This window comes from Scyliorhinus torazame, chromosome 3 (assembly GCF_047496885.1).
Source record: "Scyliorhinus torazame isolate Kashiwa2021f chromosome 3, sScyTor2.1, whole genome shotgun sequence".
Lineage (NCBI taxonomy): Eukaryota > Metazoa > Chordata > Chondrichthyes > Carcharhiniformes > Scyliorhinidae > Scyliorhinus > Scyliorhinus torazame.
In genome coordinates, this window is record NC_092709.1 from 66155034 (window position 1) to 66178564 (window position 23531).

Here is a 23531-nt window from a genome sequence, read left to right on the forward strand (position 1 = left end):
AAAAAGTAAAAAACCCTTGTACTTTATTTAAAGTAGAGTCACATGTAGTAGAACCTTACATATTTGAGCTTCCGCCAGTACTGCTCTTTCTGGCAGAGAAAACCTTAGTTATCATCAGCTGAGGGGGCGAGCTAAAAAGGGGGAAAAAAAAACATTTCAGTCACTGAAATGTCATCGGTTATACGGTCTGCCAGAAATTAACAGCATAAAAACAAATACACTTTTCAGCTATAGTGTTCACCACTCCACAATTTGTAGTTTACTGAAGAATCTCCAACAATCAATATATTAAATCAAATTATCAGAAACACTCCCACTGATGTGGCCAAGGAATCAACCACCTTTATTAATTTGCAGCATACTACCAAAATATAGTGCACCATTTCCAGCAAACAGTTTTGTAACAAAGGGGCCATATTAATATCTCAAAAATAATTAAACCAATTTAATTTGACTGAATGCAGTGCTCCATTATTGTAAATGCAGCATAATATCATCAGAATGCCTTTCAAGTATGTTTCTTACCGGATGTGATGTATTTTCAATGTAGATCCCTTGTAACTCATTGCAACAGAGCCGAACATCATTTCCCCAAGCATGTTGACATCAGAAGCAGGACGAGAATACTGAAAACAAGAGCCCCCCGTAGACATTACTGTACATCACTCATGTGGGTTAGAAAATGCAGCAGAACTCAGTTTTCAGTAATATTGCTTTTGGCTCAGATGAAGCCCAAACCAGGAGTGAAGAAACTCCCATTATTTGTTTTTGCCAGTGGATGTAACCAAGTGAGGAGGTGTTTTTTTTAAAATCAGTCGCTATTCAAAAGGAAATTGGAACTATATAAGTTGAGCAAATATTTAATGAAAAGTAAATCTGAACTTTATTTCTCAATATTTAAGGATAATAGTCAAATAAATTGCTATTTTCTTTTTACTTCCATTTCTGAAGGCTGCTTAAAATTTGGGCATTGACAACCAAACAAATTCAGTAATTTTAAACAGATGTTCTGGGCAATGCTACCAAGGCCACATATATTGTACATCTCTAGTTGCACTGCGAGCGTGGTTGTGTCCTTCTCCTTGAACTACTGCAGACTTTATGGTGAAGACGATGACAATGACAATATAGTGTTTGGTAGGAAATTCAGAAAACAGATTCATCTGCTTACCTGATACCTAGGCAGTTGCTCTTTGAAAGTGTAGGTAGAAGAGGAATTTTGGGTGCAGGTACCACTGCTACCTGTGGGGTTACATTTTCCTTGTAACTTTGAACAATTCTAGAAAACAATGCAAAAGTTTAACTTCAGGGTTTTCATCTATGGTATGTTACTGGTTTATAAATCCATACGTTTTCTGATGCATACTCCAGTATATTTAACATAAAACCTTTGGGCGGGCAGGAGGGAATGAGCATAGATAATCTACAAAAACAAGTTGAATTTTTTGTATAATCTCAATCCTTAAACTTTGTTACAGTCAGAATGTTAATTGAGATTTAACACTTGTATCATTACCAGCAAATTGACATTAAACAGACAGTACAATCACAAGATTGGCTAGTTTGAGAATGAGGGAAATTCACACTTATACACCATGGAATGTGCTTCTGGATTTAAACACAAGGCCCACTTTGTGCAGAGCAGGAGATAAGTTTACTTTGTATTAGGTTTATGCTGGAACTAGATTCAAAATACCCCAGATTGGATTAGATGGAAACCTGGTCTAATCTTCATTGTTAATATTCTCTTCAGAACATAAAAGTCCACAAAACAATTCAGCGACAGTGTATTACAAATTCCCAGAAATGGAACAATGCTGACGTGAAAGCAGGGATCACCTCTCGTCTCAAATATTGTGAAAAAAATTTCACAGAATGGCCAGTGATGAGTGACTTACTAAAGGGAGAGAAATGATAAAATGATAATTCCCCTCCAAATCTGCAGGCTAATCATTTGTCGTTGGATAAGCTCAACAAAAGTTCTGAATATTTGGATGGAACTTTCTAAAAATTATAATGAACTCTATTAGCAATCTACAATTCAAAATGAATAGGTTATAGCAAGATGCTGAGAAAAGTTTGATTTGATCAGGCAGTCAACATGGTTTTGTAAAAGGGAAAATTTATTTGTAAAAAGGAGTATCACAATGGCTCATACGGATGTCTCATAGTGCCAGGGACCTGGGTTCAAATTCGGTTTTGGGTGACCTGTGTGGAGTTTGCACGTTCTTCCCCTGTCTGTGTGTATTTCCTCCGTAGTGCTCTAGTTTCCACCCACAGTCCAAAGATGTGCAGGTTAGGTGGATTGGCCATGTTAAATTGTGTCCAAAGGTTAGGCGAGGTTACAGGGATAGGGCAGGGAGTGAACCCGGGTGGGGTGCTCTTTAGGAGGTTGGTGTGGACTCGATGGACGATTCTGAATCGTATTGTGACCAGGTGTGAAGGAGCGAACTGGCTTCCCTCTATTCCACCTCCTCGGTTGGTCACAACAAAAGTTCAAGTTTCTTTTTCACGAAGATATGCCTTTTCCAAATCAAAATTTATTTAACTATTCATGCAGTGTGCAATAAGGACTCAGTTAAACAAGGTTTTCTAGAGTTAAAGGTAAAACTTATTAACCACTGAACCAGAGAAAAATAATAAAATTGTGCAGTCTCACAACAGGTTTCCTCTGCTGAAAACCTTCTTGACACTTGCAATCTCTCTGCAATGGCTGTACCCTGGCCTGTTATATTTGATATGTTGTGTTATTTCCAAAGGGTCTGTGGGTCTGTCTCGAGCAGCCATTGTTTCAATATCCAGCACTTTGCATTTTAAAAAATATATATATTTTATTGAAGTTTTTCGATCAAACAAAAATTTCCCATTTTACAACTTTGTAATAATATATACATTGATCGTTTTTTAAATAAATAATATGCTAACGGCAACTGCCAACAACAAAATAAGAAACAACAGAAATAATAACTAAAATAGTAACTTTGTGAAATCAAATATAAATAACTAATATATAAACACACACATAGAACCCCTGAAGACCCAAATGAGCCCTCCCCCGCCCCCCCCCCCCCCCCTGGGCTGCTGCTGCTGCCTGCCCTATTTTCCCTTATCGCTCTGCGAGATAGTCAAGGAACGGTTGCCACCGTCCGGTGAACCCCTGAATGCATATTTTATCCGCTCCAGTTTTATAAACCCTGCCATGTCGTTGATCCAGGCCTCCACACCCGGGGGCTTAGCTTCTTTCCACAGAAGTAGAATCCTTCGCCGGGCTACTAGGGACGCAAAGGCCAAACATCGGCCTCTCTCGCCTCCTGCACTCCCGGCTCATCTGCAACCCCAAATATAGCCAACCCCCAGCTTGGTTTGATCCGGACATCCACCACCTTCGAGATCACTTTTGCCACACCCACTCAGAACCCATGCAATACCGGACATGACCAAAACATGTGGGTGTGGTTCACCGGGCTTTCCGCGCATCTCCCGCACCTATCTTCCACTCCAAAAAACCTACTCAGCCTTGCTCCCGTCATATGCGCCCTGTGTAGAACCTTGAATTGGATCAGGCTGAGCCTGGCACACGAGGACGAAGAGTTTACCCTACTTAGGGCATCTGCCCACAGCCCCTCCTCAATCTCTTCCCCCAGCTCCTCCTCCCATTTTCCCTTCAGCTCCTCCACCATCGTCTCCCCCTCGTCTCTCATTTCCCTATATATATCTGACACCCTACCATCACCCACCCATGCCCCCGAAATCACTCTGTCCTGGATCTCTTGCGCCGGGAGCTGCGGAAATTCCCTCACCTGTTGCCTCACAAATGCCCTCACTTGCATATAGCGAAATGCATTCCCAGGTGGCAACACATATTTTTCTGTCAGTGCTCCCAGACTCACGAACGTCCCGTCTAAGAACAAGTCCTGCAATTTCGCAATTCCTGCTCGCTGCCAAGATTTAAATCCCCCATCTATCTTTCCCGGGACGAACCTATGGTTGTTCCTTATCGGGGACCACACTGAGGCTCCCGTCACTCCCTTATGTCGTCTCCACTGCCCCCAAATTTTCAGAGTTGCCACCACCACTGGGCTGGTGGTGTATATTTTCGGGGAGAACGGCAACGGCGCCGTCGCCAGTGCTTTTAAGCTAGTTCCCCTACAGGACACCATCTCCAGTCTTTTCCACGCCGCTCCTTCCCCGTCCCTCATCCACTTACATATCCTTGACACGTTGGCGGCCCAATAATAATCACTTAGACTCGGCAGTGCCAGTCCCCCTCTGTCCCTACTGCGCTGCAGGAACCCCCTCTTTACTCTTGGGGTCTTTCCAGCCCACACAAAGCTCATGATACTCTTGTCCACCTTCTTAAAAAAGGCCTTTGTAATCAGTACAGGGAGGCACTGGAACACAAAAATAAACCTCGGAAGGACCACCATTTTAACCGCCTGCACCCTGCCCGCCAATGACAGGGGCGCCATGTCCCACCTCCTAAAGTCCTCTTCCATCTGCTCTACCAGTCGTGCCAAGTTAAGCTTATGCAAGGTTCCCCAGTTCCTGGCCACCTGGATCCCTAAATATCGGAAATCTCTTCTTACCCTCCTCAACGGTAAATCATCTATTCCCCTGCCCTGTTCCCCGGGGTGCATCACAAACAGTTCACTCGTCCCCATATTCAATTTATATCCTGAAAATTCTCCAAACTCCGAGTGTCTGCATTATCTCAGGCATCCCCTCCACTGGGTCCGTATTGCAGCGGGTCTTTGTCTCTTTTCAGGATCAGCGATATCGTCGCCTCCGACATCGTCGGGGGTAGTATCCCCCTTTCCCTAGCCTCATTAAAGGTTCTCGGCAGAAGTGGGGCCAGCAGGTCCACGTATTTCCTATAGAACTCCACCGGGAACCCATCCGGTCCCAGGGCCTTCCCTGCCTGCATGTTCCCAATTCCTTTTACCACCTCCTCCACCTCAATCTGCGCTCCCAGTCCTCTCATCTCTTGTTCCTCAACCTTCGGGAACTCCAGCTGGTCTAGGAAACGCATCATTCCCTCTTTCCCTTCCGGGGGTTGAGCCTTATATAGCCTCTCGTAAAATACCTTAAACACCCAGTTCACCCTCTCCGCTCCCCGTTCCATCTTTCCCTCCTCGTCCCAAACCCCTCCAATCTCTCTCGCCGCGCCCCCCCTCTTCCTAAGTTGTTGGGCCAGCAGCCGGCTCGCCTTCTCTCCATATTCATACTGCACTCCCTGTACCTTCCTCCATTGTGCCTCCGCTTTACCCGTGGTCAACAAGTCAAAGTCCGTGTGCAATCTCAGTCTTTCCCTGTATAGCCCTTCATCTGGAGCCTCCGCATATTGCCTATCCACCCTCAAAATCTCCCCCAACAATCTCACCCTTTCTTTACCCTCCTGTTTCCCCTTATGGGCCCTTATGGAGATCAGTTCCCCTCTAACCACCGCCTTCAGCGCCTCCCAGACCACTCCCACCTGGACCTCTGTCATCATTGATCTCTAGGTACCTTTCAATACATCCCCTCACCCTTACACATACCCCCTCGTCCGCCAACAGCCCCATATCTAATCTCCAGAGTGGGCGCTGCTCCTTTTCCTCTCCTACTTCCAGATCTACCCAATGTGGGGCATGATCTGAAATGGCTATAGCCGAAAACTCCGTTCCTGCCACCTTCGGGATCAGCGCCCTTCCCAGGACAAAGAAGTCTATCCGGGAGTACACTTTGTGGACATGGGAGAAGGAGGAAAACTCTTTACTCCTTGGTCCAGTAAATCTCCAGGGATCCACTCCTCCCATCTGCTCCATAAAGCCCTTAAGCACCTTGGCTGATGCCGGCCTCCTCCCGGTCCTAGATCTGGACCGGTCCAGCCCTGGGTCCAGTTCCGTGTTGAAGTCCCCCCCCATTACCAACTTTCCCATCTCTAGGTCCGGGATGCGCCCCAACATACACTTCATAAAGTTTGCATCATCCCAGTTCGGGGCATATACGTTCACCAACACCACCGCCTCACCTTGCAATCTGCCACTCACCATCACGTATCTACCCCCACTGTCCACCACTGTGGTCTTCGCCTCAAACAATACCCTTTTCCCCACCAGTATTGCCACCCCTCTACCAAGCCCGAGTGGAATACCTGTCTCACCCATCCTTTTCTTAATCTGACCTGATCCGCCAGTTTCAGGTGCGTCTCCTGAAGCATGACCACGTCTGCCTTTAGCTTCTTTAGGTGCGCAAATACCCTTGCCCTCTTTTTAAAAATAATATATTTTATTCAAGATTTTCTGGCCAAACATAACAGTACATAGTGTTTCTTTTAAACAACAATAAAGCAATATAAATAACAGTGGCCAGTTTTAAACAAATAAATAAATAATATATGAACAGAAACAAAAACCAAACTAAATGGCAACTGCCTTGTCAAAAATAGTTACTCTCCAAAGATACAATCCAACAGTCCAATATACATTACCTAAAACAAGTGCCTATACATATACAATAACATCCCTGAGAGTCCGTCCAATTCCTCCCCCCCCACCCTGGGTTGCTGCTGTTGTCTTATTCTTTTCCATTCCCTCTATCTTTCTGTGAGGTAGTCGACGAACGGTTGCCACCGCCTGGTGAACCCTTGAGCCGAACCCCTTAGTACGAACTTAATCCGTTCTAACTTTATAAACCCTGCCATGTCATTTATCCAGGTCTCCACACCCGGGGGTTTGGCTTCCTTCCACATTAACAATATCCTGCGCCGGGCTACTAGGGACGCAAAGGCCAAAACATCAGCCTCTCTTGCCTCCTGCACTCCCGGCTCTTCTGCAACCCCAAATATAGCCAACCCCCAGCTTGGTTCGACCTGGACCCCCACCACCTTCGAAAGCACCTTTGCCACCCCCACCCAAAATCCCTGTAGTGCCGGGCATGACCAGAACATGTGGGTGTGATTCGCTGGGCTTCTCGAGCATCTCGCACACCTATCCTCTACCCCAAAAAATTTACTGAGCCGTGCTCCAGTCATATGCGCCCTGTGTAACACCTTAAATTGTATCAGACTTAGCCTGGCACACGAGGACGATGAGTTTACCCTACGTAGGGCATCAGCCCACAGCCCCTCCTCAATCTCCTCCCCCAGCTCTTCTTCCCATTTCCCTTTCAGCTCATCTACCATGATCTCCCCCTCGTCCCTCATTTCCCTATATATGCCCGACACCTTACCATCCCCCACCCACGTCTCTGAGATCACTCTATCCTGCACCTCCTGCGTCGGGAGCTGCGGGAATTCCCTCACCTGTTGCCTCGCAAAAGCCCTCAGTTGCATATACCGAAATGCATTCCCTTGGGGCAACCCAAATTTTTCCGTCAGCGCTCCCAGACTCGCAAACATCCCATCTACGAACAGATCTCTCAATTGTGCTACCCCTGCTCTTTGCCATGCTCCAAATCCCCCATCCATTCTCCCCGGAACAAACCTACGGTTATTTCTTATCGGGGACCGCACCGAGGCTCCCGTCTTTCCCCTATGCCGTCTCCACTGTCCCCAAATTTTCAATGTAGCCACCACCACCGGGCTTGTGGTGTATTTCTTCGGTGAGAACGGCAACGGCGCCGTCACCATAGCTTGTAGGCTAGTCCCCCTGCAGGACGCCCTCTCCAATCTCTTCCACGCCGCTCCCTCCTCTTCTCCCATCCACTTACACACCATTGAAATATTGGCGGCCCAGTAGTACTCACTAAGGCTCTGTAGTGCCAGCCACCCCCCCCCCACCCCTTGTCCCTACTACGCTGCAAAAATCCCCTCCTCACTCTCGGGGTCTTCCCAGCCCACACAAAACTCATAATACTCTTCTCGATTCTTTTGAAAAAAGCCTTCGTGACCACCACCGGGAGGCACTGAAACACAAAAAGGAATCTCGGGAGGACCACCATTTTAACCGCCTGCACCCTACCTGCCAGTGACAGGGACACCATGTCCCATCTCTTGAAATCCTCCTCCATCTGTTCCACCAACCGTGTTAAATTAAGCCTATGTAATGTACCCCAATTCTTGGCTATCTGGATCCCCAAGTACCGGAAGTCCCTTGTTACCTTCCTCAACGGTAAATCCTCAATTTCTCTGCTCTGCTCCCCTGGATGCACCACAAACAACTTACTTTTCCCCATGTTCAATTTATACCCTGAAAAATCCCCAAACTCCCCAAGTATCCGCATTATCTCTGGCATCCCCTCCGCCGGGTCCGCCACATATAGCAACAAATCATCCGCATACAGAGATACCCGGTGTTCTTCTCCTCCCCTGAGTACTCCCCTCCACTTCCTGGAACCCCTCAATGCTATGGCCAGGGGCTCAATCGCCAATGCAAACAATAACTGGGACAGAGGACATCCCTGCCTCCTCCCTCTATGGAGCCGAAAATAATCAGACCCCCGTCCATTCGTGACCACGCTCGCCATCGGGGCCCTATACAGCAACTGTGCCCATCTGATATACCCATCTCCAAAGCCAAATCTCCTCAGCACCTCCCACAAATAATCCCACTCCACTCTATCAAATGCTTTCTCGGCATCCATCGCCACCACTATCTCCGCTTCCCCCTCTGGTGGGGGCATCATCATTACCCCTAGCAGCCTCCGTATACTTGTATTCAGCTGTCTCCCCTTCACAAACCCAGTTTGGTCCTCATGAACCACCCCCGGGACACAATCCTCTATCCTCGTTGCCATTACCTTGGCCAGAATCTTAGCGTCCACATTCAGGAGGGAAATAGGCCTATAGGACCCGCATTGCAGCGGGTCTTTTTCCTTCTTTAGGAGGAGCGATATCGTTGCCTCTGACATAGTCGGGGGCAGCTGCCCCCTTTCCCTCGCCTCATTAAAGGTTCTCATCAGTAGCGGGGCCAGCAAGTCCATATATTTCCTATAGAATTCAACTGGGAATCCGTCTGGTCCCGGGGCCTTCCCCGCCTGCATGCTCCCAATCCCTTTCACTACTTCCTCCGTCTCAATCTGTGCTCCCAGTCCCACCCTCTCCTGCTCCTCCACCTTAGGAAATTCCAGCTGATCCAGAAAGCACATCATTCTCTCCTTCCCATCCGGGGGCTAAGCTTCATATAATCTTTCATAAAATGCCTTGAACATTCCATTCACTCTCTCCGCTCCCCGCTCCATCTCTCCCGCTTTATCTCTCACCCCCCCCATCTCCCTCGCTGCTCCCCTTTTCCTCAGTTGGTGGGCCAGCAACCTGCTCGCCTTCTCCCCATATTCGTACTGTACACCCTGTGCCTTCCTCCATTGTGCCTCTGCATTACCCATAGTCAACAAGTCAAATTCTACATGCAGCCTTTGCCTTTCCCTGTACAGTCCCTCCTCCGGTGCCTCCGCATATTGTCTGTCCACCCTCAGAAGTTCTTTCAACAACCGCTCCCTTTCCCTACCCTCCTGCTTTCCTTTATGTGCCCTAATAGATATCAGCTCCCCTCTAACCACTGCCTTCAGCACCTCCCAGACTACTCCCACCTGAACCTCCCCATTATCATTGAGTTCCAAGTACCTTTCAATACACCCCCTCACCTGAAAACACACCCCCTCATCTGCCAATAATCCCATGTCCATTCTCCAGGGTGGACGCTGTTCTTTTTCCTCCCCTATCTCCAGGTCCACCCAATGTGGAGCGTGATCCGAAATAGCTATAGCAGTGTACTCCGTCCCCGTCACTTTCGGGATCAGTGCCCTTCCCAAAACAAAAAAGTCAATCCGTGAATATACTTTGTGGACATAGGAGAAAAACGAAAACTCCTTACTCCTAGGTCTACTAAATCTCCAGGGGTCTACTCATCCCATTTGCTCCATAAAGTCCTTAAGCACCCTAGCTGCAGCCGGCCTCCTTCCGGTCCTGGACCTCGATCTGTCCAGCCCTGGGTCCAGCACCGTATTAAAATCTCCACCCATTACCAACTTCCCCACCTCTAGGTCCGGGATACGTCCTAACATACGCCTCATAAAGTTGGCATCATTCCAGTTCGGGGCATATACTTTCACTAAGACCACCGCCTCCCCTTGCAATTTGCCACTCACCATCACGTATCTGCCCCCACTATCCGCCACTATGGTCTTTGCCTCAAACATTATCCGCTTCCCCACTAGTATAGCCACCCCCCTGTTTTTTACGTCTAGCCCCGAATGAAACACCTGCCCCACCCATCCTTTGCGTAGTCTGACCTGGTCTATCAGTTTCAGATGCGTCTCCTGCAGCATAACCACATCTGCCTTCAGTTTCTTTAGGTGTGCGATTACCCGTGCCCTCTTTATCGGCCCATTCAGCCCTCTCACATTCCACGTGATCAGCCGGGTTGGGGGGCTCTTTACCCCCCCCCCTTGTCGACTAGCCATCTCCTTTTTCAATCCAGCTCCTCACCCGGTTCCCACGTAGCCGTATCTCCCCCCAACGGCGCCCTCCCGCCCCGACCACCCCACCCCATACCAGCTCCCCCTTCTCCCCAGCAGCAGCAACCCAGTTAACCCCCCCCCCACTAGATCCCTCACTAGCGTAATTGCACCCCCCATATTGCTCCCAGAAGTCAGCAAACTCTGGCCGACCTCGGCTTCCCCCCGTGACCTCGGCTCCCACTGTGCGAGGCCCCCTCCTTCCTGCTTCCCTGTTCCCGCCATGATTACCATAGCGCGGGAACAAAGGCTGCGCTTCCCATTTGGCCCCGTCCCCAATGGCCGGCGCCCCCAGTTCCTCATCCTCCCTCCCCCCCACCCCCACGACATGGGGAAGAGAGAAAAGTTACAGGGTCGCAGGATTAACAACTTGGGAAATCATCTTTTCCCTCTCTTCACCCCACATATTCGCTCCACCACTTTGTCCCAAACGTTCTCTTTCTAGCCCGCTTATTCCAGTTTCTCCTCGACAATAAATGTCCACGCCTCTTCTGCCGTTTCGAAGTAGTGGTGTTTCCCTTGATGTGTGACCCACCGTCTTGCCGGCTGCAGCATTCCAAATTTAACCTTCCTTTTGTGCAGCACCACCTTAGCCCGATTAAAGCTTGCCCTCCTTCTCGCCACCTCCGCACTCCAATCTTGATATACGCACATCATCGCGTTCTCCCACCTACTGCTCAGAGTTTTCTTTGCCCATCTGAGGACCATCTCTCTGTCCTTATATCGGAGAAATCTCACCACTATGGCTCGAGGAGTTTCTCCAGCCCTCGGTCTTCGCGCCATAACTCGATAGGCTCCCTCCACCTCCAACGGGCCCGTCGGGGCCTCCGATCCCATTAACGAGTGCAGCATCGTGCTCACATATGCCCCGACGTCCGCCCCTTCTGCACCTTCGGGAAGACCAAGAATCCTTAAATTCTTCCTCCTCGCATTATTCTCCAGCACCTCCAGCCTTTCCACACACCTTTTGTGTTGTGCCTCGTGCATCTCCGTTTTCACCACCAGGCCCTGTATGTCGTCCTCATTCTCAGCAGCCTTTGCCTTCACAACCCGAAGCTCCTGCTCCTGGGTCTTTTGCTCCTCCTTTAGCCCTTCAATCGCCTGTAATATCGGGGCCAACAGCTCCTTCTTCATCTCCTTGTTAAGTTCTTCGACGCAACGCCGCAGGAACTGATGTTGGTCAGGGCCCCATATTAAACTGCCTCCTTCCGACGCCATCTTGCTTTGTGCTTGCCTTCCTGGCCGCTGCTCTAGAGGATCCACCGCAATCCGGCCACTTTCCTCTCCTTTTTCCATCCGTGTCCAGGGGGGATTCCCTTCTGGTTTACCGCACAGTTTTTAGCCATTAAAATTGCCGTTGGGGCTCTTATTAAGAGCCCAAAAGTCCTTTCCACCGGGAGCTGCCAAAACGTGCGGCTTAGCTGGTCATCGCCGCACCCGGAAGTCTACCCTTGCCCTCTTAATCGGCCCATTCAACCCTCTCACGTTCCACGTGATCAACCGGGTTGGGGGGCTCTTTACCTACCCTACCCTACCACCCCCCCCCCCCCCCCCGTCGACTAGCCATCCCCTTTGTTTAGACCAGCTCCTCACCCGGTTCCCACGCACCCACTTAGCCCCCGGACGGTGCCCTCCTGTCCGGACCATCCCATCCCGTAACAGCTCCCCCTTCTCCTTAGCAGCAGCAACCCAGTTACCCCCCCCCCCACCACGAGATCCCTCTCTAGCTTAGTTGCTCCCCCCATATTGCTTCCGGAAGTCAGCAAACCCCGGCTGACCTCGGCTTCCCCAGTTTATCCTTAGCCTCCCATTATGTGAGGCCCCCTCCTTCCTGCGCCCCCTTTTCCCGCCACAATTTCCATAGCGCGGGAACAAAGCCCGCGCCTCCCTCTCGGCCCCGCCCGATGCGCAGCTCCCTCTCTCATTCCCCCTCCCCACCGGCGCCCACATTTCTTCGTGTCCCCCCCATTCGAGGGGAAAGAAAATTTTCCCCCATCTGATTCACAGTCCCTTGCCACCACCTCGCTACTTCATTGCAAACACTCTTTCTCAAATCTAGTCCAACTTCTCCTCTTCAATAAATGTCCATGCCTCCTCTGCTGTCTCAAAGTAGTGGTGTTTACGCTGGTGTGTAACCCAGTCTTGCCGGCTGCAACATTCCGAATTTCACTTTCCTCTTGTGGAGCACCGCCTTGGCCCGATTGAAACTCGCCCTCCTTCTCGCCACCTCCGCACTCCAATCCTGGTACATGCGGATCACCGCGTTCTCCCACCTGCTGCTCCGTGTCTTTTTCGCCCATCTCAGGACCATCTCCCTGTCCTTGTAGCGGTGGAACCTCACTACTATTGCTCGAGGTATTTCTCCTGCCTTTGGTCTTCTCACGAGGACTCGGTACGCTCCCTCCACTTCCAGGGGGCCCGTCGGGGCCTCAGCTCCCATTAAGGTATGGAGCATCGTGCTCACATACGCCCCAACGTCCGCTCCCTCTGCCCCTTCGGGAAGACCCAAGATTCTTAAGTTCTTCCTCCTAGAGCTATTTTTCAGGGCTTCCAGTCTCTCCATACACCTCTTATGCAGTGCCTCGTGCGTCTCCGTCTTCACCACCAAGCCCTGTATCTCGTCCTCATTTTCGGCAGCCTTTGCCTTCACTCCACGGAGCTCCATCTCTTGAGTCTTCTGCGCCTCCTTTAACCCCTCAATCGCCTGCAGCATCGGCGCCAGCACCTCCTTCTTGAGCTCATCCACACATCGCCGGAGGAACTCCTGCTGTTCCAGGCCCCATACCAACTGGCCTCCCTCCGACGCCATCTTGCTTCTCACTTCCCTTCTTTGCTGCTGCTCCAGGGGATCCTCCACAATCTGGCCACTATTATCTCTTCTGTCCATTCACATCCGGGGGGACTCCCTTCTATGTCGCCTCACAGTGGGTTTAGCCTTTGGAAATTGACGTTGGGGCTCCCGATAAGAGCCCAAACGTCCGTTAAAACGGGAGGTGCCGAAACGTGCGACTTAGCTGGTCATCGCCGCACCCGGAAGTTCCAGCACTTTGCATTTTAACGTCTCTCTAGGAGACAGTTAAGAGTTTCAATCGATCTTTTAATTATATGAAATGTCCTTTTATTTACATTCCACTGAAGGTGTCTCGTTTGTTTTAGAAAAATAAAGGGGCATAGCCTTGTAATGTCATGTTTGATTAATTTATTTATTAGAGCTCTTTGAGAGAGTAACAAGCAACATGGTAAGGGGGGGGGGGGGGGGGGGGGGAAACACCGCGGTGGATGTGGTGTACTTAAATTTCCAGAAGGCATTTAACATGGTGCCACATCAAAAGATTACTTTGCAAAAGAGCTGTGTTGGGATTAACATAGTAGCATGGATCTAGGATTGGTTATCCAAACAGGAAACAGTAGGCACAAGTGGTCATTTTGGGGTTGGCAAGGTGTGAAGAGTGGAGTGTCACATGAATCAGTGCTGGGGCCTCAAATTTTCAGAATTTATGTAAATGACTTGGTGAAGGAACTGAAGTATGACTATGAATTTGCTGATGACACAAAAATAGGTAGGAAAGCAAGTTGTGAAGTGCACATCAGGAGTCTGCAAAGGGATATAGATAAGTTAGGTTAATCTGCAAAAAATGGCTGATGGAGTATATGCAGGAAAATGTGAACTTGCCCACTTTGGCAGGAGAATAGAGAAGCAACATATTGTTCAAATGGAAAAAAATTACTGAACTCTGGGGTACAGGTGGATGTCCTTGCACATGAATCACAGAAAATTGCTGTGCAAATACAGCAAGAGATTAGGAAGATAAATGGAATATTAGCTTTTGTTGTAAGGGAAATGGAATGTAGAAGTAGAGACATTTTGCCACAGTCGTACAGGGTGCTTGCTGGTGATGCCACATCTGGAGTAGTGTGCGCTTTTTTAACCTCTAACTTAAGGATATAATTGCATTAGCAGTTCAGAGAATGTTCATGTGACTGATTCCTGGGATGAAGGGGCTATCTTACAAGGAAAGGTTCAACAGGTCGGGCTTGTATCTGCTGGGAGTTCAGAAGAGTGAGCGGCTTCTTTTTTTCCCCCTTCTTAAATATTGCACTCTGTAACATCCCTTTTTCATGTTGATATTGTACACGGTTTGTTATAAATGAAATTATCTTTATTAAAAATATTCAAAAAAAGTAGTGACAGAGATGATCTGATCATTGCTGAGAAAAGAGACAAGCTGTAGAAGCTTTTCATCTTGCAATCATCAGGACAGATTTGCAAGAGGGCCATTTCTAAAAGGAAGAACAATTTATACTGCCCGAGAAGAATGGGTGGCACGGTAACACAGTGGTTAGCACTGTTGCTTCACAGTGCCGGGGTCCCAGGTTTGATTCCCGTCGTGGGTCACAGTCTGCGCGGAGTCTGCACGTTCTCCCTGTGTCTGCGTGGGTTTCCTCTGGGTGCTCTGGTTTCCTCCCACAAGTCCCGAAAGACGTGCTGTTAGGTCATTTGGACATTCTGAATTCTCCGTGTACCCGAACAGGTGCCAGAAATGTGGCGATAGGGGCTTTTGACACAAACTTCATTGCAGTGTTAATGTAAGCCTACTTGTGACAATAAAGATTATTATTAATAAGAATGCAGATTAGTTGGCAAGTGGACTTGGTAGAGTCATTGCCATGGACAATGCATCAGGGAGACATTAACTCCAAACTTTTATTTAAATTCAAACCGAGCAGGTCAACTCTGATTGGTCAAGGGCAGCACGGTGGCACAGTGGTTAGCACTGCTACCTCATGGCACCGAGGTCCCAGGTTCGATCCCGACTCTGGGTCAGTGTCCGTGTGGAGTTTGAACATTCTCCCACATCCAAAGATGTGGATTGGACATGCTAAATTGCCCCTTAATTGGAAAAAATGTATTGGGTACTCTAAATTTATAAAAGAAAAACTGATTGGTCAAAGCATTGCATGGAGAATAAACCAGGGGAAGGCTGCCCCGAACTTGTATTCAGTTGAAAAAGGTGCACTATGTGGACATGTTCTTTGACAGCATGTCTGTTTTCTCAGTAATACACCCAGGACTACCAAGCACTATTTGAAACTTATGTTCTGAGACGTGACAGGATGGATGCCAAGAGGATGTTTGCCCTCCTGTGTGCGGCTACCCCCCCCCCCCCCGCCCTCCCTCCTGGGCTGCTGCTGGCTATCTATCTTCCCCCTAACGTTCCGCTAGATAGTCGAGGAACGGTTGCCACCGCCTGGTGAACCCTTGAGCCGATCCTCTCAGCGCCAACTTCATCCGCTCCAGTTTTATGAACCCCGCCATATCGTTTATCCAGGCCTCCACGCCGGGGGTTTCGCTTCCTTCCACATGAGTAAAATCCTACGCCGGGCTACTAGGGGACGCAAAGGCCACAATATCGGCCTCTTTTGCCTCCTGCACTCTGGCTCATCCGCTACCCCAAATATAGCTAACCGCCAGCTTGGCTTGACCCGGACCTTCACCACCTTCGAGATCACTCCCGTCACTCCCTCCAATACCCCTCCAGTGCCGGACACGACCAAAACATATGTGTGTGTGGTTCGCCGGGCTTCCCCCGCACCTCCCGCACTTGTCCTCCGCTCCGAAGAACTTGCCTCAACCTCGCTCCAGTTAGGTGTGCTCAATGCAGCACCTTAAATTGGATCAGGCTAAGCCTGGCACACGAGGAAGAGGAATTTACCCTACTTAGGGCATCAGCCCACAAACCCCCCTCAATCTCCTCCCCGAGCTCTTCTTCCCATTTTCCCTTCAGTTCGTCCACCAGCTCCTCCCACTCTTCTCTCATCTCCCGGTATATCGCGGACACTTTGCCCTCCCTGACCCACCCCCCCCGAAAGCACCCTGTCCTGGATCCCTCGTGTCGGGAGCAGCGGAAATTCCCTCACCAGTTGTCTCGTGAACGCGCTCTCGCCTGCATATACCTAAAGATATTTCCGGGGGCAGCTCATACTTTCCTCTAGCGCTCCCAGGCTCGCAAACGTCCCATCTATAAATGAGTCTCCCACTCTCCTGATTCCTGCCCGGTGCCAGCTCTGGAATCCTCCGTCCAGCCTCCCTGGGGCAAACCTATGGTTGTTCCTGATCGGGGACCACACCGAGGCTCCCAGCACACCCCTCTGTCGCCTCCATTGCCCCAGACAATGTTGCCGCCACCACTGGGTTTGTGGTAAACTTTTTCGGGGAGAGCGGTAATGGCGCCGTCACCAGCGCTTTTAAGCTCGTTCCTTTGCAGGACATCATCTCCAACCTTTTCCACACCGCTCCCTCTCCCTCTATCATCCATTTACGGATCATCGCCACGTTGGCGGCCCAACAGTAGTCGCCCAAATTCGGCAACGCCAGTCCCCCTGTCTCTGCTACGTTGTAGGAACCCCTCCTCCTACCCTCGGGCCTTCCCTGCCCACACGAAGCTCATGATGCTCCTATCTATTTTTTAAAAAAGGCCTTAGTGATCAGTATAGGAGACATTGGAACACAAATAGGAACCTCGGGAGGACCATCTTCTTAATCGCCTGCACTCTGCCCGCCAGTGACAGCGGCTGCAATGTCCCACCTTTTGAAATCCTCTTCCATTTGTTCCACCAGCCGAGTCAGATTGAGTCTGTGTAAGGTTCCCCAGCTCCTGGCTATCTGAATCCCCAGGTATCGGAAAGTTTCTTTCACTCTCTTTAGCGGCAGGCCATCTATCCATCTACTCTGGTCCCCAGGGTGTATCACAAAAAGCTCACTCTTTCCCAGGTTAAGCCTACATCCCGAGAAATCTCCAAACTCCTCAATATCTGCATGACCTCTGTCATCCCCCACTGGATCCTCACATACAGCAATAAATCAGCCGCGTAGAGTGACACTGTGTTCCTCTCCCCCTCTAACCACCCCTCTCCATTTCCTGGAGTCTCTCAGCGCTATGGCCAGTGGTTCAATTGCCAGCGCGAACAGTAATGGAGACAGCGGGCATCCCTGTCTTGTTCCCCTGTGTAGTCGAAAATACTCTGACCGTTGCCGATTTGTGACTACACTTGCCGTTGGGGCCCCATAGAGGAGTTTAACCCAGCTGACAAACCCTCCCCGAACCTCCTCAGCACCTCCCATAGGTACACCCACTCTACCCTACCAAATGCCTTCTCTGCATCCATTGCCGCCACTATCTCTGCCTCCCCCTCTGCTGGGGGCATCATTATCACCCCCAATAGCCGTCGCACGTTGACATTTAGTTGTCTCCCCTTTACAAACCCTGTTTGGTCTTCGTGCACCACCCCCGGGACACAATCCTCGATCCTCGTTGCCAGCACCTTTGCCAGCAACTTGGCGTCCACATTTAGGAGTGAGATAGGTCTACAGGACCCGCATTGCAGCGGGTCTTTATCTCGCTTCAAGATTAGTGATATCGTCGCCTCCGACATTGTCGGGGTAGAGTCCCCCCTTCTCTGCCTCGTTAAAGATTCTTATCAGCAGCGGGGCCAACAAGTCCACATATTTTCTATAGAATTCCACCGGGACCCATCTGGTCCCGGGGCCTTCCCTGCCTGCATGTTCCCCAGCCCTTTGGTCACCTCGTCCACCCCAATTGGCGCCCCCAGGCCCTCCACCTCCTGCTCCTCCACCTTCGGGAACCTTAGTTGGTCCAGAAACTGCTGCATCCCCTCTTTTCCCTCCGGGGGTTGGGACCTATATAACCTCTCGTAAAGGTCTTAAACACCTTGTTTATCTTCCCTGCTCTCCGCACCGTGGCTCCAGTTTCATCCCTAACTCCCCCTATCTCGTTCCGGGTGCGGCGATGACCAGCTGAGTCACACGTTTCGGCAGCTCCCTGTGAAACGGACTTTTGGGCTCTTGATAGGAGCCCCAACGGCAATTTTAACGGCTGAAAACACCGTGCGGTAAACCAGAAGGGTGTTCCCCCTGGACACGGATGGAAAAAGGAGAGGAAAGTGGCCGGATTGCAGCGGATCCTTTGGAACAACGGCAAGGAAGGCAAGCAGAAACCAAGATGGCGTCGGAAGGTGGCAGTTTCATATGGGGCCCTGAACAACAAGAGTTTTTGAAACGCTGCGTGGAGGAGATAAAAAAGGAAATGAAGAAAGAGTTGTTGGCCCCGATATTACAGGCGATTGAAGGGCTGAAAGAGGAACAAAAGACCCAGGAGCAGGAGCTTCGGGTCGTGAAGGCGAAAGCAGCAGAGAATGAAAACGACATACAGGGCCTGGTGGTGAAGTCGGAGATACAGGAGGCACACCAGAAACGATCTGTGGAGAGGTTGGAGGCACTGGAAATAACGCAAGGAGGAACAACTTGAGATTCTTGGCCTTCCTGAAGGTGTGGAGGGGGCGGACGTCGGGCATATGTGAGCACGATGCTGCACTCGTTAATGGGAGTGGAGGCCCCGACGGGTCGTTGGAGGTGGAGGGAGCATACCGAGTTATGGTGCGAGGACCGAGAGCAGGAGAAGCTCCCAGAGCCATAGTGGTGAGATTTCTCCGTTTTAAGGATAGAGAAATGGTCCTTAGATGGGCGAAGAAAACTCGGTGTAGTAAATGGGAGAACGCGGTGATCCGCGTCTATCAAGATTGGAGTGCGGAGGTGGCGAGAAGGAGGGCGAGCTTTAATCGGGCCAAAGCGTACTTCACAAAAAAGATAAAGTTTGGAATGCTGCAACCGGCAAGACTGTGGGTCACATATCAAGGAGGCACCACTACTTTGAGACGGCGGATGAAAGCGTGGACTTTTATTGTAGAAGAAAAATTGGAATGATTGGACTACGAAAATGAACGTTTGGACAAAGTGGTGGGACGAGTGGGGGGGGGGGGGGGGGGGGGGGGGGGCGAAGAGGGATTGTATGATTAATCCTGCGGGTATGGTAACTTTTCTTTCTCCCACAGGTGGTGATGGGGGAGGTGGGGAGGGAGAGGAGATGGGGCGTTGGCCATGGGAGGCGGGGCCGAGGGAGAGCGCGGGCTTGGTTCCCGCGCTATGATAATTATGGCGGGAATAGAGAAGCAGGAAGGAGGGGGCGCCCGCACGGGGCGAGCCGTGATCACGGGGGGAAGCCGAGGTCAGCCAGAGTTTGCTGACTTCTGGGAGCAACATGGGGGGAGTAATTACGCTAGCGGGGGGTCTAGCGGGGGGGGGGTGGGGGGATTACTGGTTGCTGCTGCTGGGAAAGGGGGGAGTGGGTGCGGGAAAGGATGGGCGGGGGGGCACCGTCTGGGAGAAATACAGCCGCGTGGGAACTGGGCGAGAAGCTGGAAAAAGATGATGGCTAACCGGCAAGGGGGGGGGGGGGGGGGGGGGGTGGGAAGCCCCCAACTCGGCTGATCACGTGGAACGTGAGGGGGCCTTAACGGGCCGATAAAGAGGGCACGAGTACTCGCACACCTTAAGAAACTTAAAAGCAGATGTGGTCATGTTACAGGAAACGCACCTGAAACTGATAGATCAGGTTAGGTTGCGCAAAGGATGGGTAGGGCAGGTGTTCCATTCGGGGCTGGATGCGAAAAACAGGGGGGGTGGCTATATTAGTGGGGGAAGCGGGTAATGTTCGAGGCAAAGACTATAGTGGCGGATAACGGGGGCAGATACGTGATGGTGAGTGGCAAATTACAGGGAGAGATGGTGGTGTTGGTAAACGTGTATGCCCCGAATTGGGACGATGCAATTTTATGAGGCGAATGCTAGGACGCATCCCAGACCTAGAGACCGGAAAGCTGATAATGGGGGGAGACTTAACACGGTGTTGGAACCAAGGCTGGATAGGTCGAAGTCCAGGACTGTAGGAGGCCGGCAGCAGCAAGGTGCTTAAGGATTTTATGGAAGCAGATGGGAGGGGTGGACCCGTGGAGATTCAGTAGACCTAGGAGTAAGGAGTTCTCGTTTTTCCTCCTATGTCCATAAGTCTATTCACGTATAGACTTTTTTGTGTTGGGTAGGGCATTGATCCGAGGGCGAGGGGAACGGAATATACGGCTATAGCCATTTCGGATCATGCCCCACACTGGGTAGACTTGGAGATAGGGGAGGAAACAAGAGGGCGTCCACCCTGGAGAATGGATATGGGACTAATGGCGGATGAGGGGGAGTGCTTAAGGGCGAGGGGATGCATTGAAAAGTACTTGGAACTCAATGACAATGGGGAGGTTCAGGTGGGAGTTGTCTGGGAGGCGTTGAAGGCGGTGTGTTAGGGGGGAGCTGATATCAATAAGGACACATAAAGGGAAGCAGGAGAGTAAGGAACGGAGCGGTTGTTGCAAGAACTTTTGAGGGTGGACAGACAGTATGCGGAAGCACCGGAGGAGGGACTGTATAGGGAAAGGCAAAGGCTGCATGTGGAATTTGACTTGCTGACCACAGGCACTGCAGAGGCACAATGGAGGAAGGCGCAGGGTGTACAGTATGAATATGGAGAGAAGGCGAGCAGATTGCTGGCACACCAATTGAGGAAAAGGGGAGCAGCGAGGGAAATAGGGGGGGTGAGAGACGAAGATGGAGAGACGGAGCGGGGAGCGGAGAGAGTGAATGAAGTGTTTAAGATATTTTATAAAAATTGTATGAAGCTCAACCCCCGGATGGGAGGGGAGAGAATGATGAGTTTTTGGATCGGCTGGAAATTCCCAAGGTGGAAGAGCAGGAAAGGATGGATTGGAGCACAGATCACGGTAGAAGAAGTGGTGAAAGGAATTAGGAACATGCAGACGGGAAAGGCCCCGGGACCGGACGGATTCCAGTTGAATTTTACAGAAAATATTTGGACTTGCTCGCCCCGCTACTGACGAGGACCTTCAACGAGGCATAAGGAAAGGGGACAACTGCCCCCGACTATGTCAGAAGCAACGATATCGCTTCTTTTAAAGAAGGAAAAGGATCCGCTACAATGCGGGTCCTACAGACCAATCTCCCTCCTCAATGTAGATGCCAAGGTCTTGGCCAAGGTAATGGCAATGAGATAGAGAATGTGTCCCGGGGTGGTTCATGAGGACCAAACTGGTTTGTGAAGGGGAGACAACTGAACACGAACATACGGAGGTTGTTAGGGGTAATGGTGATGGCCCCACCAGAGGGTGAAACGGAGATAGTAGTGGCGATGGATGCCGAGAAAGCATTTGATAGAGTGGAGTGGGATTATCTGTGGAGGTGTTGAGGAGATTTGGGTTCGGAGAGGGGTAGTTAGATGGTGCAGCTGTTGTATAGGGTCCCAGTGGCGAGTGTGGTCACGAATGGACCGGGGATCGGCATATTTTCGGCTCCATAGAGGGACAAGGCAGGGATGTCCTCCTGTCCCCATTACTGTTTGCACTGGCGATTGAGCCCCTGGCGATAGCGCTGAGAGGTCCAAGGGATGGAGGGGAATACTTAGGGGAGGAGAAGAACACCGGGTATCTTTATATGCGGATGATCTGCTACTATATGTGGCGGATCCAGCGGAGGGATGCCAGAAATAATGCGGATACTTGGGGAGTTTGGGGATTTTTCAGGGTATAAATTGAACATGGGAAAGAGTGAGCTGTTTGTGGTGCATCCAGGGGAGCAGAGTAGAGAAATAGAAGACCTACCGTTGAGGAAGGTAACAAGAGACTTTCGTTACCTGGGGATCCAGATAGCTAAGAATTGGGGCACATTGCACAGGCTAAATTTAACGCGGTTGGTGGAACAGATGGAGGAAGATTTCAAGAGATGGGACATGGTAGCATTGTCAATGGCAGGGAGGGTGCAGGCAGTTAAGATGGTGGTCCTCCCGAGATTCCTTTTTGTGTTTCAGTGTCTCCCGGTGGTGATCACGAAGGCTTTTTTCAAAAGGATAGAAAAGAGTATTATGGGTTTTGTTTGGGCCGGGAAGACTCCGAGAGTGAGGAAGGGATTCTTACAGCGTAGTAGGGATGGGGGGGGGCTGGCACTACCGAGCCTAAGTGAGTATTATTGGGCCGCTAATATTTCAATGGTGAGTAAGTGGATGGGAGAGGAGGAAGGAGCGGCGTGGAAGAGATTAGAGAGGGCGTCCTGTAGGGGGACCAGCCTGCAGGCTATGGTGACAGCCCCATTGCCGTTCTCACCAAGGAACTATACCACGAGTCCGGTGGTGGTAGCTACACTGAAGATTTGGGGACAGTGGAGACGACATAGGGGAAAGACCGGAGCACTGGGGGGGTCCCCGATAAGAAACAACCATAGGTTTGCCCCGGGGGGAATGGATGGGGGATATGGAATGTGGCAAAGAGCAGGTATAACGCAATTGAAAGATCTATTTGTGGATGGGAAGTTTGCGAGTCTGGGAGCGCTGACCGAGAAATATGGGTTGCCCCAAGGGAATGCATTCAGGTACATGCAATTGAGGGCTTTTGCGAGGCAACAGGTGAGGGAATTCCCGCAGCTCCCGACACAAGAGGTGCAGGACAGAGTCATCTCAAAGAAATGGGTGGGGGACGGTAAGGTCTCGGATATATATAGGGAAATGAGAGACGAAGGGGAGACTATGATGGACGAACTAAAAGGGAAATGGGAAGAAGAGCTAGGGGAGGAGATTGAGGAGGGGATGTGGGCAGATGCCCTAAACAGGGTAAACTCGTCGTCCTCGTGCGCCAGGCTAAGCCTGATTCAGTTTAAGGTATTACACAGGGCACATATGACTGGAACACGGCTCAGTAAATTTTTTGGGGTGGAGGATAGGTGTGCGAGGTGCTCGAGAAGCCCAGCGAATCATACCCATATGTTTTGGTCATGCCCGGCACTACAGGGGTTTTGGATGGGGGTGACAAAGGTGCTTTCGAAAGTAGTAGGAGTCCGGGTCGAACCAAGCTGGGGGTTGGCTATATTTGGGGTTGCACAAGAGCCGGGAGTGCAGGAGGCGAAAGAGGCCGATGTTTTGGCCTTTGCGTCCCTAGTAGCCCGGCGCAGAATATTGCTAATGTGGAAAGAAGCCAAGCCCCCGGGGGTGGAGACCTGGATAAATGAAATGGCGGGGTTCATAAAGTTAGAGCGGATTAAGTTCGTCCTAAGGGGGTCGGCTCAAGGGTTTACTAGGCGGTGGCAACCGTTCGTCGAATATCTTGCGGAAAGATAGATAGGGGAGAACAAA

At 50.5% G+C, this 23531-nt stretch overlaps 1 protein-coding gene across 5 annotated transcripts in view; it reads right to left on the minus strand.

Moving 5' to 3' along the window:
* The window catches only part of LOC140408500 (folliculin-interacting protein 2-like), a 178380-nt gene that overhangs the window by 75953 nt on the left and 78896 nt on the right, over positions 1-23531 (minus strand). For 4 of the 5 annotated variants that reach the window (XM_072495773.1, XM_072495775.1, XM_072495776.1 and 1 more), the window contains exons 3-5: positions 1172-1279; positions 526-626; positions 60-131 (exon numbers count right to left, since the gene is read on the minus strand). In XM_072495773.1, coding sequence (XP_072351874.1) covers positions 60-131; positions 526-626; positions 1172-1279 — 281 coding nt within the window. The remainder of the gene's footprint in view (positions 1-59; positions 132-525; positions 627-1171; positions 1280-23531) is intronic. The other variant, XM_072495774.1, reaches the window with a different exon arrangement.